General features: G+C 35.0%; 3 protein-coding genes across 3 annotated transcripts; all 3 read left to right on the top strand.

Moving 5' to 3' along the window:
* Window positions 125–2,216, top strand: LOC109329211 (protein SPEAR3-like). Its single transcript, XM_019562880.1, has 5 exons — window positions 125–455; window positions 711–848; window positions 1,429–1,493; window positions 1,758–1,827; window positions 1,978–2,216. The coding sequence occupies exons 1-5, from the start codon at window positions 237–239 to the stop codon at window positions 2,095–2,097; spliced, it is 612 nt and encodes a 203-aa protein (XP_019418425.1). The 5' UTR covers window positions 125–236; the 3' UTR covers window positions 2,098–2,216.
* On the top strand, window positions 7,655–10,651 carry LOC109328869 (aldehyde oxidase GLOX1-like). The gene is made up of 4 exons (XM_019562492.1): window positions 7,655–8,219; window positions 8,461–8,624; window positions 8,867–9,230; window positions 9,453–10,651. Exons 1-4 carry the CDS (start codon window positions 7,791–7,793, stop codon window positions 10,275–10,277), a joined length of 1,782 nt encoding a protein of 593 aa, XP_019418037.1. The 5' UTR covers window positions 7,655–7,790; the 3' UTR covers window positions 10,278–10,651.
* LOC109328870 (aldehyde oxidase GLOX1-like) lies at window positions 13,517–16,825 on the top strand. The gene is made up of 4 exons (XM_019562493.1): window positions 13,517–13,916; window positions 14,700–14,863; window positions 15,150–15,516; window positions 15,952–16,825. Exons 1-4 carry the CDS (start codon window positions 13,722–13,724, stop codon window positions 16,765–16,767), a joined length of 1,542 nt encoding a protein of 513 aa, XP_019418038.1. The 5' UTR covers window positions 13,517–13,721; the 3' UTR covers window positions 16,768–16,825.

The raw sequence follows: 17,088 nt of genomic DNA, 5'->3' as shown, positions 1-17,088 counted from the left end.
TATATATATATATAACATGGAAATCTATACAGAATAGATCCAGCGATGCAATTATTATTCCTAAGGTGGTAGTATAAGCTTAAAAGAGATGATTGGAGAGATCTCTGATTTCCCTACAGGTCAAATTATTTGCAAGTGGAAGCAGTTTTTTATTTCCAGTATTTGCAAAAGCCACCAACTCTTTCACTAATCACTACACAACACACAGAAAAAAAAGAGAAGAAGCTATACCATACATGGATAGCAATTATTTTGGAGAACTAAACATGGGAAATGAAAGAGGAAATGGTTCTTCCAATTCTTCAAGGAAAGGGAAGAAGAATAATCAAGATAAGCCAAAGCAACCACAAAGAGGATTAGGTGTTGCACAATTGGAGAAAATTAGAATACATGGTCAAATAGCTTCTGGCTATCATCCTCCACAGCATGGTTCTTATCCTTCTACTTTTAACAATGTAAGGATCTCTCACTTTTTTCTCCTTTTCATCCCAATGGCTTTATCTATTTCTGTGTTACTACTAGAGTTAGAGTAACCTTGTATATTTCTTCCATTTTTGAAAAAAAATGAGTGAACTTCTAAAAATAAATCATCATGTGTTCGAAAATAATATAATCCAAACATGTCTTTCATATATAGCAAAGTTTTTTAAAAAATAACCAGGATATATATGTAGAATTCACTGTAGTTTTGATTCCTCATGAACATGCAGGAAGATCCAATAGTGAAAGCACCATATCATTATTCATCAATACTACCATCACCATCACCATCACCATCATCATCTATTTCTTTCTCATCGTCATCTGCACCCTATTCAGCTTCATATGGATTCCAATCAAACTATGTGGTATGTGTAATTTTGGCTTTTCTTTTATCCCAGTTGGTTTTGCACTTTTACTGTACTATTTTCTTTTTTACTTGTACTACATTTACTTAACTTATTCGATCCTAGTCTGTTGTGGTGAGTGAATATGTTCCCCACATATAATTTGATCCTAGCTTATTAACTATTACTGCAAATTGCACAATCAATCTATGCTACTGAGCTGTAATTGTACCCTAAAGAAATCAAGGTTGGTTTTTTTGACCCATGTAATATCTATTTTGTAACGATATGACATGATATCTATCTTTCCAATTATTGAAAAAGTTTATACTTTATAGCATAACCCTAGCAATCTTCTTTTGGAATTGGAACTAACTTTTTTCTATGTTCTATTGAATTTGAAAGAGCAAGGGTAGTGGTAGTACTACGTAGTAAGTAATAACCCTAGGTGATGAAGAAGGAATTGTATGTTAGAAATCATGTTCATCACAATTAGCTAATTAATTATACATCTAAGGTTGTAGTAAAGTACAAATTGATATTAATTCCGTGACAAGAGTTGTTGAATCTCGAGTTTTGACAACATTTTTTACTATTACAGATGAGATTATCAGAATACGAAAGAACAAATACTAGATACCACGATTCTCAACCAACTAGAACAAGGTATTCAAATCTCCAAGCACCATATATTAATTAGATCATTTTTTATTGTCTCATGAGGAATAATAAAGTTATTCATAACTATTACCTTAACATTTAAAAAGAGTTCGACATTGCTTTATTTTTGTCCTAGATGATCCAGATTTGATATTATTGATTTTTTACTAATAACCTAATAACATGTCTGTTTGATTTTGTTATATAATTATCTGTCCATTGTGATGATGAAATTATTCCTGATATGTGAAATTATTTATCTCAAATCAGATGGGAACATGCTATCTTGAAGACCCACTCATCTGCTCAACCCATAACTGGATCCTTACTTAACCTATATGTAAGGACTATATATAATCTTTTTCAACACACCCACACACATATACCACTTGATACTGCACTCATAAAATGAATATTGTTACCTACTTATTATCCCCAATAATCTCTGTCTAAACTCAAAATAACATAATGTGTTTGCTTCTATAATCAGGACTCACAACAACACATAGAAACCAAGAAACATAGAAGTGATTCCGTGGGCTCAAGCAGTCAGAACTATGAATCAAGTGACCCTCAGGAACCAGATTTGGAGCTAAGATTATCACTTTGATCAGCCAGCTACTATAGAAAAGTGGGGATTCTAGTAATTGTAATGCTTTTATTTACATTTTTCAATTTAGAATTGTAAAAGAACAATGAAGTATTCTAATGTACCTACCCAAATGTAATGGAAGATAAATTGACTCTTCGCATAAAAAAACAATTAATGCAAACTTTCCCCTTCAACATAAATTCTCAAAGGAAAGAGAAGTTGTATATTATTCTTGTTAACGAAAGTAGAAGAAGAAGATTCAGAGTGAAGAAGAAATTAGGAGAGTTTTAGAATTGAGAATGAATAATGGATGCATTGATTAAAAAGATATCAATCTCATTTATACAAGTTTCTATATTTGGCTAACTAACAATAACTATTAACTAAAAATAGAAACTTCCTAACTATATCAACTAACTATTGATTACACCTTTAATACCCTTTTTAGCATGTTTCTCATTTTCTTGAATCTTTCAATTTTCAATCCTTTGGTTAGCACATTTGCAACCCAATCTTCTATTGGAAAGTGAACCAGCTTCACCTTCTCCTTCTCCACTTGATCTCTTAGAAAATGGAACCTTGTTTCAATGTGTTTGCATCTTCCATGGCTGACTGGATTCTTGGCTAAGTTAATTATTGATTTGTTGTCTACTCTTAGCTCAAACTTACCAAGTTCACCACACTTCAACTCTGCTATCAAGGATGTCAACCATAGGCCTTGACATGTTGCATTGCAAGCTGCTATATACTCAGCCTCGCATGTAGAAAGAGCCACCACATCTTGCTTTTTAGAACTTCATGACACAGGTACACTAAATATGGATAACACATACCCAAAATTGCTTTTTCTATCCTCCTTATCTCCACACCAATCTAAGTCCAAGTAGCCAACAAAGCAAGATTCATTTACCTCTTTCTGATTAGGAAACAAAATTCCATAATTCATAGTTCCCTTCAAATATCTCATTATCCTCTTGGCTACAATCATGTGAGATTGCCTAGGATTGGCCATATGCCTGCTTATTACTCATGCAACATAGCTTATCTCAGGTCTGCTATGACAAATGAACCTAAGACAACCTATCATTTGCCTAAAGAGAGTTAGATCTACTGGTTTTTCAGCTTCTTTATCAATCAAACCAACCATTCTTTCAACTGGCACTGGCACTGCTACTGGTTTACATTCAAGCATTTGAAATCTGCTTAGAACATCTTTGACATACTTCCTTTGATGCATCAATAATCCTTCTTGAGTTTTCTGAAATTCTATTCCAAAGAAGTAGGCCAATTCACCTAAATCTGTCATCTCAAACTCAGACTTCAATTTCCCTTTCATTCTTAGAACCTCATATTCGCAGCTTCTAGTGATAACTAAATCATCAACATATAGGCAAAGTAGAGTTGTTTCTCCTGCACTTGATGAATTCACATAGACTCCATGCTAAGCCTTGCATTTGATGAAACCAATAGACCTTAGGAATGAGTCTATTCTCCTATTCCAAGCTCTTAGAGCTTGTTTAAGCTCATATAGAGCTTTATTCAATTTCAACACTTTTGTTTCATCATGAGTTATGTCAAAACCAGGAGGATGTGTTATGTACACTTCTTCCTCAAGAGGACCATTAAGGAAGGCACTTTTGACATCAAGTTAACACAATTTCCATCCAAACCAACTTGTCAAGGCTACAATTAACCTCACTGTTTCAAACCTTGCCACAAGTGCAAATAGATAAGTGTAATCATATATTTCCTTTTGCATAAACCTCTTTGCAATCAACCTTACCTTGTGTTTTGAGACACTGCCATCTGGTCTGAGTTTGACTTTATATACCCACTTTACAGGTATAGGTAATTTTCCTACTGGTAGGTTAGCTTTTGTCCAGGTGTTGATCTTTTCAATTGCCTTGAGCTCTTCTTCCATTGCACCGAACCACACATCTTCCTCCATTGCTTGTTGGAAATTGATTGATTCAGTTTCTCTCATAAGTGCAAGATGGATTAGATCACCCTCATATGTAATTGCATCATAAGGAAATAACGCATATTCATTAAGTCTTATAGGTGGTTGTCTTACCCTTGTAGGTCTAGATACAATCCTTGTAGCATTTGTTCTTGAGGCTGAGTTAACTTCATCTACAACTTCATAATCATCTTGATCTCCTAGTGCAAGAATTAAAGGCATAGTTTTCCTTTGCTCAACCCTTTTGTGAAGATCATTCCATGTACCCATCTCATCAACATACACATCCTTGCTGAAGACCACTTGATTTGTCACAGGATTTAATAGTTTGTATGATCCTGTTGGGTGGTAACTAACAAAAATCATTAACTCACTTTTATCATCAAGTTTCTTTCTGATTTGATCTGGAATGTGTTTGAAACATATTGAACTAAACACCTTCAAATGCTTCACTGATGGCCTTCTTCCAGTCCAAACTTCCTCAGGAACTTGGTTCTTTAAGCTCTAAGTTGGGCATCTATTCATAACATAAGTGGTTGTGGTGACTACTTCTCCCCATAGGTTATGAGGTAACCCTTTACATCTCAGCAAACACCTCACCATATTCATTATTGTCCTGTTTCTTCTTTCAGCAACAACATTGTGTTGAGGTGTGTAAGGAGTTGTCACCTCAAAGATTATGCCTTGATCACACAAAATTTCTCAAGCTCTCTTGATGTGAATTCTCCTCCTCCATCAGTTCTGAATATTTTCATTTGTTTTCCTGATTGTCTTTCAACCTCTGCTTTGGACCTCTTTAAGTGTTCAAACACTTTACTCTTGGCCTTGATGAGATAGATCCACATCTTCTTGCTAAAGTCATCAATGAAAGAAACGAAGTATTTGTTTCCTTTTAGTGAATTCATTTCAAAAGGTCCACACACATCAGAGTAGACAATATGCAATAGTTCAGTAGCTCTAGCTTGTGCGTACTTGCTAAAAGGGATTCTAGTTTGTTTACTGATTATGCAACTATCACATATTGGCAAGTGTGACTTTATTTCAGACAAACCAGTGACTAGATTTTTCTAGTTTAGTAACTTTAGATCTCTGAAATTTAGGTGGACATACCTTATGTGCCAAGACCAAGATTCATCCATATTGGTTTCAGCATTCAGGCATTGAGACTTCACTACATCTAGTTGCTTGAGAGATGTGCACTAAGAACTCTTCTCTTTGTGTTGTCATAAATCTCCAGGAAACCATTATGCAACTCCATATTGAGCCCTTTCTCATGCAGCTGACCAATGCTGATGATATTAGTTTTCATGTTAAAGACAAACAACACATCAGTTATGAATGCCCTTCTGCCATCTTGCATTCTTAATGGAATGTTTCCTTTTCCTTCAACTGTTACAACTCTATTGTCAGCAAAATTTACCTTATTTCTTCTGGTTGGTCAAAATTCACTAACCAATCCTTATGTCCAGTCATATGATTGGAACATCCTGAGTCAAGATACCATATATCATTTCCAATTTTGTTGATTATTGTAGTCATCACTAACTGCACAACCTCATCATCAAAGTCTTCACCCTCTTCCTTGGCAAGATTTCCCTTAAGATCTTGCTTCCCTTGATGTTGGTTCTTGTTTGATGCATAACATTCAGATGCAAAATGCCATAGCTTGTTACAATTATAGCACCTAATTCTCTTCTTATCAGTCTTCCCTTTCTAGTTCTTGGATTGTTTTCCATCATTCCTTCTGGTGAGTTGATCTCGCTGATCAAATCCCTTTCGTGGCCCACCTTTTGTATCCCAATTCTTGCTTTGACTCTTATTGAAATTTCTCACATAGAAACTTCCTCTTTTTGCTGATGTTTGAGTCTGCAAGGCTTGGTGTGATGATGGCCTATCAACTAACCTTTCATTGAGTCTCTGCTCATGAGCTTCAAGAGACCCTTGTAGTTCTTCAATTCTCATCTTTTTGACTCTCCCTGATTCTTCAATTGCCACTGCTACATGATCAAATTTGGGAGTCACAGTTCTCAACACTTTCTCAACAGTTGCAGCATCCTCCATCTTTTCACCACAAGATTTCATTGCATTAACTTGAGTTATGATTATTGTGAAGAAATCATCAATTATTTCTCCGTCAGTCATTTGCATAAGCTCATATTGTCTCCTCATTGTTTGCAGTCGAATTTTCTTCAATTGTGCAGCTCCTGCATAATGTTTTTCCAACACATCTCAAGCCTTCTTTGTTGTTGCAGATCCTGCAATCTTCTCAAAGTGGGCATTATCCACTGCTTGGTGTAGGAGGCGGATTGCTTTGCAATCTCTCTTCTTGTTCTGTTTGTGAGCATTCCTTTGTGCTTCAGTTGCACCTTCTTCCAACACTGGCAACCCTTCCTCAACAATATCGACAACTTCTTGATAGCCAAAGATGGCTTTCATTTGAATGCTCCATAGGGTCCAATTTTTTTCATCAAGCACAAGGAGATTCGTGGCAAAATTCCCTGTTACTTGAGCCATGATTGCAGCAGGATGTTTTGATATTTTTGTGGCTCTAGATACCAGATGTTAACGAAAATAGAAGAAGAAGATTCAGAGTGAAGGAGAAGTTAGGAGAGTTTTAGAATTGAGAATGAATAATGAATGCATTGATTAACAAGATATCAATCTCATTTATACAAGTTTTTATATTTGACTAACTAACAATAACTACTAACTAAAAATAGACACTTCCTAACTATATCAACTAATTATTAATTACACCTTTCAATAGTTCTTATCTAGTCCTTGTTACTTTTGTTATCATGCATTAATATGCGAAGAGGTAATCATGTGATAAATGGTACTGAAAGCTAGAAGGGTAATTACTTCATTTTACTACCCAAAAGTGGTATTTTTGGACCATTTTAAGTAACATATGATGCCTAAGTCAATTTTACATAAATAAAAAAAAGAGTAATATTTTTATATTATTTGTTAAAATTTTTTGGTATCTCTCTTAGGAATTTAGATCATTTGTCCCAAAAACTCTGTCTCACTCTGTCTCTATATATCCAATTAAATTACACCAAGTAATAGAATTCTTCATTTATGACTTTTCTATTTAATTAAATAATACATTTTAATTAGTTTGATACATTAATTGAGATAGAAAGAGAGACAAATGATCTTCATCTCTTAGGATATAGGAAAGGTTTTCTAATATAGAAATTGTTTATTTTTTCAGTTTCTTAAGTTTTAATTTGATTTTATTTGTTATTGCTCGTGGTGCTCATAATTCAATTATTTACCAAAAGCTAATAAATCAAATATCAAGTCAATACACAAAAAGGCTTAATAATCTTAGCTGTTTGGTCTACAATAGGAACAAGTCCTTTTCAGAAGTAGTTTCATGAAGCCCTATCATAATTAATACTATATATAAATGTAAAAAAAACATGTTCCTAACTTGAGGTGGAAATTTTTTGTGAGAAAAAGAAATGCCTTGTGCCTTGCCGAAGTTTATTCTCAACACAGAAACTACGTTCCACTCTTTCTTTGGCTAAAAACCATTTACTATTTTTGCAAATTTCCTCAAGCAGCAAATGCCTATAAACATGAATTGAAGCTGGTATTATATTGAATAGAAACTTAACCTCTTCTAAGAGTAGTGAAACAGGACACACACAATATCCTTAACTGTGTGTGTGTGTCTGGTCATCTTTTCAAAACTTTTCTTTGAGGTTTCCTCATCAAACACCTTCATCAAAATACAATAATGACACCTTTGCAAAAGGTTCTTTTGATTCTCACTAACCTCTTATTCCTAGCTTCTGTAGATGCCAAACAGATAAGGTTAACCATACCTTCTAGAGTAGAAATAGCCTTCCCTATCTTAGAACCTATTGATCAAAAACTACAGCAGCCTCTTTTGGCGATAAAAAGGCCAGATTTTGAAACCGAATTCAATGGGAAATGGGAAGTGATTAATAATGATTCGGGTGTATCTGCCATGCAAGTCATTTTGATGCCTACAAATAAGATAATTGTGTATGATGCCACAGTTTATCGTACCTCTAGGCTCAGATATCCAGAAGGGGTACCATGTGTTCAGTACATAGATATGAATAGTAAACAACAATTACAAGATTGCTTTGCTCATGCAATGGAATATGATATTGAGACAAATCAAGTTAGACCACTCAAGGTTTGTATCAGTTTTTTACACAAACAAAAATTATAGATTCTTCTTTTACCAATGTAAGTGAGTTGGGTTTATGGGTTAGCTATTTTTACTAGCAAACAAAATAGATTATTATTGAAAAAGATGGAGGCGTAGGGTAATTGTAGTGTTTTTCTTAAATATTTTCACACTCTCATAAGGGTGCAAAATTGTAGTGATGAGTTGATTGAATGCATGGGTGACATTAATTAACCATTTTGTGTAGGTGACAGTAGATCCATGGTGTTCATCTGGAGGGCTTGCCCCTGATGGTACCCTTATATCTTCCGGTGGTTGGAATGATGGAGAAAAAACACTCAGATATATTCGTGATAGTTGCCCAAACTGTGATTTTAGGGAATATGTGGATGCATTGCAAGATCCAAGATGGTAAGGAATAAAGATATGCCGTCAAATCATTTCTGAAATCATGTTCTATGCCAATAAAAATATGTCATGTTGATTAAAAAAATAAAAAATTACTATTGTTGATGTTTTTGATTTATTATCATTAGTACAAGACATAATTTGAGACAACTAGCAGATATTTGTTTGGTGATAAATACCTATTATATTCTTGATCATACACTTTTTTTCTCACATTACCTAACAACTTTATCATCTTGTCTTAGGTATGCAACTCAACAAATCCTTGCTAATGGAGAGTTCATGGTAATAGGAGGTCGTAAAGCTTATAGCTATGAATTTATTCCAAAGGAAGGCCAAAAATCCGCAAAAGCTTTCTTTTTCCCATTTTTGTATGAGACTTCAGATATTGATGAGAATAATCTTTACCCTTTTACCCATCTTCTACCCGATGAAAATGTTTTTATATTCGCCAACAACCGCTCCCTCCTCCTTAACCCTAACACTAACAAGGTCGTTCGCACCTTCCCTGTCTTGCCTGGTGGCTCTCGCAACTATCCAGCATCTGGTTCATCCACCCTCCTTCCTATCAGACTTGACTACAATAACACTTCCGTCCAGTCCATCAAGGTGATCTTATAAATACTTACTAATTCATTGTTATAAAACTTAGTTACTTTATTACGCATTTTTTAGTTTAAAAAATATGGCATTAAGCATTGAGTACTATAATGGAACCCATTATGTTTTGATATCCAAAAGGTCTCCATAGTTTGTAGTATAATAAATAGTTAACCTATGCTCTTATATGAAGTAGTTTGTGGAATAATAGAATATTTGTTCTTCTAACAGGCTGAGGTCATGATCTGTGGTGGAAATACTCCTGATGCTTTTATTATAGCAGAGAGTAAGAAAATATTCCTCCCAGCTCTCCAAGATTGTGCCAGGATGGTTATCACTGACCCTATTCCTGCTTGGGACATTGAAGTGATGCCTTCTAGGAGAACCATGGGTGATGCTTTGAACCTCCCTAATGGACAAATTTTGCTCATCAATGGTGCAAAAAATGGAACTGAGGGATGGTGGGATGCCGAAGAACCAAACTTCGAACCGGTTCTGTATAGCCCAGATAAGCCTAAAGGTCAAAGGTTTAAGGTGTTAAACCCTAGTGCAATTGCAAGAATGTACCATTCAAGCTCAGCTGTGCTTCCTAGTGGTAAGATTTGGGTTGCTGGTAGTAACACTCATAATACCTACAAGGATGTGGATAAGTTCCCAACTGAAACTAGGGTTGAGGCATTCTATCCTCCTTATCTAGACCCTAATCTTGATAAATACAGACCCCAAATACTGCAAGAAGCATCAGCTAAGATTTTAAGATATAGAGTCAGGTTTGAAGTACAATTCTCAATTCCAGAAGGGGGTTATTTGGTCAAGGATGACATCAAGGTCACCATGTATTCTCCACCTTTCACCACTCATGGTTATTCTATGAATCAAAGGCTTGTGGTTCTTAAGAGTGGTATCATTATTCAAGTTACAAAAGGGGTTTACAAGGTTGGTTGCTCGGCCCCGAGGTTCGCCGGAGCTGCACCACCTGGTTACTACTTGCTATTTGTTGTCCATCGTGGTGTGCCAAGCCAGGGAATGTGGGTGCAAATCCAAAATGCTGCTTAGTTACCTCAATTCTGGGTGAAATTTTTTGCATGCTACTAGTATCTATGAATATATATGGTAATACTTAAGCACAGGAGGATGAGAAGGAGAATCAAACACAAAATACTAGTTTATTAGGTGAAAGAGTTCCTAACTTAAATATCAGATTGAGTTTGTTATACTCATTTGTCGAAGTCAACTGATGCGAGAGAAATATCATCTTTGCATCATACAATGGTGTTCAAATAAGTTTGTTTTTGGGTGGGGGTTACATAGGTGTTTTTTTTACTAGTTTTCTTGTGTTTTTAATCTTATATGTAGAGGACACAAGACAAGAGTGATGTTAACAATTACCATGTTCTTATTTGTAATGGAAATGTTAAATTGTTCTACTTCCTGCTCCAAAAGAATTTGGTGGAATGTCCTGAAACATTATGCAAAATCATAAATAACGTTAAAGATTAAGGGAGAAAAAAGAGTGAAAGAATCATTCACCGGGAAACTGTATGTTAAATCTTTTAAATTTTATAACTTGTTAACTTATGATCAGTTTTGTACTTTCTAAACTAGTTTGAAAAAAAAAACTAATTAGTTAAATAACAATTAGAGCATCTCATTGTTATACTTACTAGGGTCAAGAAGCTGGTAACAGTTGCTTGGCACAAAGTTTGCTGTCCAACCAAGGAAGGGGGGCTTGGATTAAGATCAATTAAGTTGCTCAATGAAGCAGCTATGTTAAAATTGGCTTGGGATATGAACTCTTCTCGGTAGGAATGGGCTACCTACTACAAGAGCAGATTTTGTAGGAACAAAGAGCCTAAATCTTCTTACATAAAATCTTCAATTTGGCCTGGCATAAGGAAACATTGGCAGGTCATCCTTGACAATTCCATCTGGGTTTTTGGCAATGGGAACAGCATAAGATATTGGAAGGACAATTGGCTAGGCAAGACCTTAGTTGACCTGCTTGGTATTCCTAATCAAATTTCCTCTGCTCTTTTAGCTAGGATCCTTGACTTCATCCATCATTCTGCTTGGATTATTCCTTCTTGGTTGTCTAGGACCAACCCTCAGGTTTGCCAGAATATTTTGAGAACCCTCATTCCTGCTACTCATCTGCCTGATAAGCTGGCCTGGATGCACACCAATGATGGTATTCTTAGCTCAAAAGAGGCTTATAATTTCAAAAAATCCCCTCAGCAGCTTGACAACATGTGTAGTGGTCTTTGGTCCAGCTCTATTCCTCTTTCCAGGTCTTTGGAGGCTTCACCAAAATAGAATGCCTACTGATGAAAATTTGAAGCTAAGGGGTATGTCTCTGCCTTCTATGTGCACCCTGTGTGGTTCAAGTGAGGAGTCCTCTAACCATCTCTTCTTCAACTGTGAGTTTGCTAAACTGATCTGGAATTGGCTAAGCAATCAAGTTGGCTATAACATTGACCATGCTTCCCTCAAGAGCATCCTGTCCATTTCTCCTCAATGGAGTCCTCAGCTGAAGCAGGTGTTACTTGCTGCCTTTGTCAACTCTATTGTGGTTATCTGGCTTTGCAGAAATAAGGCGAGGTTTGATAACACTTTCATCAGCTTTGCCAAAGCAACTCACATGATAAAGTTGAACACCTCTCTCACAGGCAGCTCTTCCAACTGTTATGCCAAGAACTCTTTATTGGAATTCTCTATTCTTAGAGCTTTTCAAGTCAGTGGCAGGTATTGTAAGGCCCCTGCAATAACTGAGGTTACTTGGGCTATGCCTTTGCTTGGTTGGGTGAAAATCAACACCGATGGGGCAGCTAAGGGATCGCCAGGGCATGCAGGGGTGGTGCTATTTTCAGAGATGATAAGGGAAGGTGTTTGGGTTGCTTTGCTTCTTATTTCAGCATTCAAGACTCTATCTTTGCTGAAGTGCTAGCTGCAATTATGGCTATTCAATTAGCTCATTCTAAACGTTGGTTATTTGTTTGGTTAGAGTGTGATTCAACCGCGGTGGTGGACATATTCAAGGGCAATAAACCGGTGCCTTGGAAGTTAAGTAACCTCATGAACAAGTGCAAAATGCTAATGATGGATATGCAAGTTCAGGTATCACACATCTTTAGGGAAGGGAATGCTTGTGCTGATAAGCTTGCCAATTTTGGTGTAATGTATAGATTGGATTGTTAGTGGGAGTCTCCTCCTTCATTCTTGTTGCATGATTTCCATAGAAACTTGTTGTTGCTTCCTAATTATAGGTTTAGGGGCTTGTAATGGTCTTTCATTCTTAATATATTTTCGGGTGTGTTGACACCTTTGTCTTAAAAAAAAAAATTAGAGCATCTCATATTTAATTTGATCGCCAAACACTTGGAAATTTCAAAATTGCATCCTTGTAAATTTAAGTTCAGGATAATCCTCACAATTGAGCACGGTGCATGAAAAAAACCAACAAAAGTCATCACCAAAAAGCTAAGCAGCAAGCATAATTATAAAATTGGCTAGGCCCAAACAAGCAAAGAGAAAGAAAATTCAACCCCAAATGGTAAACATAAAATAAATAAAAAATGTTATGGTCAAAAGGTTTAAGAAATGAAATGATAAAGAGATTGATGATTTGAGTCATATCCACTATAAATATTAATATATTAGTGTTTTCCTATAAAAATAGATACACCAAAAATAAAAAATAAAAAACATAGATTGCAAATTTGATATAGTAATATATAGAAAAGTCATCAACCTATTCCGAATTGTTTGGGATTGAGTGTAGAAATTTAGATGTTATTCATATTAAATATAGTAAAAATATAGTAACTTGTAGTTATATAGTAATTTGTACTTAAGTGTAGGAACAAAAGAATATAGGGGAAAAATATGGGAAACAAAAGAAAAAATAAGAACATATGTGGAATAAAGTTATTGTGAGTGTATTTTTCCTCTAACCATTATCTAATCTTAATATTCCCCAATTACAAAATAGGAAGTTGTTGTATAATGTAAAATTATTTAGTAACCACAAGGTAATTGCCACTAATTTATTTCCAACAATGAAATTTTAATGACTAAATAGATAATTTCCCGTTAAACTATTAACCCGTTTATAGAAATTTCTCATTCTATTGCATAAGAAATTTCTCACTTTGTTATCTAACTTTTTAACTTTTTTAAAAACTATTATTAGTAATTATTTATTTTTAAACCTAAGATAAATATAGTAAACACAAAATTCGTAAATACATTATTACCATGCTTATTTATTAGTGCAGCTGAATATTCCTTATGGGGTTCGCAGGAATCAATCAAACTTGGTTATGGAGGGGTATTGTAATCTTTCCATGGATCATAGCTTGGGTGCTAGTTATAATATTTTGGCTAAGACTTGATACTCACCAACAACATCATCATGAAGAAGAAGCGACCAAAAAGCCAGATTTTGAAACCAATTTCGTTGGAAGTTGGGAATTGATTAATAATGACTCGGGTGTATCAGCCATGCATGTAAATTTGATGCCTACAAATAAGATGATTGTATATGATGCCACGGTTTATCGTAAATCTAGGCTCACATATCCAAAAGGGGTACCATGTGTTCCTTTTCGTTTTAATAATACAAATTTAACTCTTCAAGATTGTTTTGCTCATTCAATGGAATATGATATTGAGACAAACCAAGTTAGGCCACTCAAGGTTTGTGTCATCTTCTTTGCACAACAAAAAAATGTAGAATAGTTATTTGGAAATTAGCTATGCATTTTTTCAAAGGAAGTGAGAGGAAGAGATTTTTAATGGTTAATAGAGGAGAGAAAGGATATTATTATCTTATTTGGATTGGTTTAAGAGGTAGAAAAAGGGGAAGGAGGAAAAAATGTCTCCAACCAAAAGAGAAAATAATTAAAAGATATTTTTTTTCCTTTTCTCTCCTCTTTTTAACAAAAGTAGACAAGAATTTTGTCTTCCTCTTATCTTCCTTTCTACATCTCCATTAAAATCCTCTCTTCAATTCTTCCCTTACTTGAACACATGTAAGAAGGGAGCGAGAAAATTAATTTTTTTTTTATTTTCTCCCTATTTTTTTGTTTGCAAGGGGAGAGATAAATTCATAAAGATTTTAGTAACTCCCATTCCCTTCATTCATATCACCCCCTCCAACAAAATTATATAAATTTTCATAACTAATCCTTAATTTTACCAAGTGTTATTTATATTCTCTCAATATTTTGTAAAGGGTGGAACTGTGGAAAGAATGTGATTATTGAATAATGCATTAGCATATATGCATGTCATTAAGCTTCTTTTGTACTATCAAAGAGTACACTTTCACTTTTTTGGGTAATGAACTAATCTTTTTTTGGTTATTGACTACATCTCCCTACAAGTGTTACTCCCAAGAATTGAACGCTCGACCTTAGAGATTCAATGAAGCATTACATAACTAGACCAACGGTCTCATTGACCTTTTTACACATGCAGGTGACAGCAGATCCATGGTGCTCATCTGGAGGGCTAGCACCTGATGGTACCCTAGTAAGTACTGGTGGTTGGAATGATGGAAACAAAACTGTTAGATACATTCGTGATAGTTGCTCAGATTGTGATTGGAGGGAACATAACGATATTTTCCAAGAGCCAAGATGGTACCTATATATATATATTTCTCATGCAGATTAATTCATAAATATGTAACACCTAATCAAACTCAAAACTTATATAAAATATGAATAGGACAAAACATAAATAGAGTCGTATGTTTTACTAAAACTGTGATTTAGTCTAATTTTTTCTGTTAAGGTTTTCACAATAACCCAACTTACAAGGTTTCTAAAAAAGAGGAAGTTATCAAAAAATAATGTATAAGATTATTGTTCAACTACATTGTTATTGTTGTATATATAATTATTCTTATTCTTGTGTTTGATTAAGGTATGCAACTCAACATATTCTTGCTAACGGAGACTTCATTGTGATAGGAGGCCGTGGAGCTTTTAGCTATGAATTTGTCCCAAAGGAAGGTCAAATCTCAGAAAAAGCTTATTATCTCCCATTGTTGTATGAGACTACAGATTTTTTCGCTGAAAACAACCTCTACCCTTTTGTCTATCTTATTCCTGATGGAAATATTTTTGTATTCTCCAACTACCGTTCCATCCTCCTAAACCCTACTACCAACAAGGTTGTCAAAACCTTCCCTATCTTGCTCGGCGGCTCCCGAAACTATCCGGCCTCCGGCATGGCGGCTCTCCTCCCTATCAGATTTGACTACAACAACTTCTCCATTAATGCCATCAAGGTAGTGTTAGAAATATATTGAAACTAAAAAATGTATGCATTAAATTTATCATTATAGAATTTTAGAAAATCACTTCCTTGTTATATGAAAATTCATGCATTATCTAAGTATTTAGCAACTACCAAGCTTGATCAGGGTTGTTCTAACTTCTTAGGATTGCCTAGGATATTTGTAGTTCAAATATAAAAACAATAAAAGCCTAGTGGTATAAGATCTTACTAGATCCTCATGATGACCAAAAAGTTAATGGTTTGATTCCTACTAGCACTTCTTGGGAGAGACAGCTATATATTCCAAAAAATATTAATTCCTTACTCATAAGAAAATACCATTTGTAATACCAAACAAATAATATCAATGTATGCCAATAATTAGTAGAAAAAGAAGAAGACTAGTCTTATATGATGTATGACAATAAAAATATATTTGTAACAGGTGGAAGTGATTGTATGTGGTGGGAACTCTCCTGATGCTTTTGTTAAAGCCTTGAATAAACAAGGGTTCCTCCCAGCTCTCCAAGATTGTGCTAGGATGATCATCACTGACCCTAACCCATTGTGGGACATTGAAATGATGCCTTCTAGAAGAACCTTGGGTGATGCTTTGAACCTCCCTAATGGACAAATCTTGTTTATCAATGGTGCACAAAATGGTACAGGGGCATGGTGGAATGCCGAAGAACCAAACCTCACACCAGTTATATATTCCCCAGATAAACCTAAAGGTCAACGGTTTAAGGTGTTAAACCCTAACACAATTGCTAGAATGTACCACTCAAGCTCAGCAGTGCTTCCTAGTGGTAAGATTTGGGTTGGTGGTAGCAACCCACATGATACCTACAAGGATGTGGATAAGTACCCAACTGAAACTAGGGTTCAAGCATTTTATCCTCCTTATCTAGACCCAAATCTTGATAAATTTCGACCCTTAATCATTCAGGAATCATCAGATAAGAAATTGAGATATAAAGTCAAATTTGAGACACAATTCTCAATCCAAGAAGGGGATAAGTTGACCGATGATGACATCAAAGTCACCATGTATTCTCCACCTTTCACCACCCATGGGTTCTCTATGAATCAAAGGCTTCTGGTTCTTAAGAGTGAGGACATTGTTGAAGTGGAAAAAGGGGTTTCATATAAGATTAGTTCAATGGCACCACCCTTTGCTGAGGTTGCACCTCCTGGGTACTACTTGCTATTTGTTGTGCATCGTGGGGTTCCTAGCAAAGGAATGTGGGTGCAAATATGAGAAAATACTATATGAAAACTTATCGAGAAGCAAAAACAATAATAACATTTTAAAATTTTAAATTGATATGACATGTTTTAATTTGTGTAAAACAGGATTTGGGATAATATATCTTAGTTCTAAATCTGACAAACATAGTTACTTCTTCAGGAGAATAATGACACCATATGTTGATGTGAGTATTAGTACATATATACATATAATTTGAAGTTAGATATGATGTTCCATATGCAACTGGTAGAGTAGTAGTGTCATTTTGTATCACTTACGTAAGTGTTTTTTGTTACCACTTTTCTTTGTACCTTCGTTTTTTCTTTAGTT

This window comes from Lupinus angustifolius, chromosome LG16, assembly GCF_001865875.1.
Source record: "Lupinus angustifolius cultivar Tanjil chromosome LG16, LupAngTanjil_v1.0, whole genome shotgun sequence".
NCBI classification, from domain to species: domain Eukaryota; kingdom Viridiplantae; phylum Streptophyta; class Magnoliopsida; order Fabales; family Fabaceae; genus Lupinus; species Lupinus angustifolius.
This window is presented reverse-complemented; position numbering and strand designations above follow the sequence as displayed.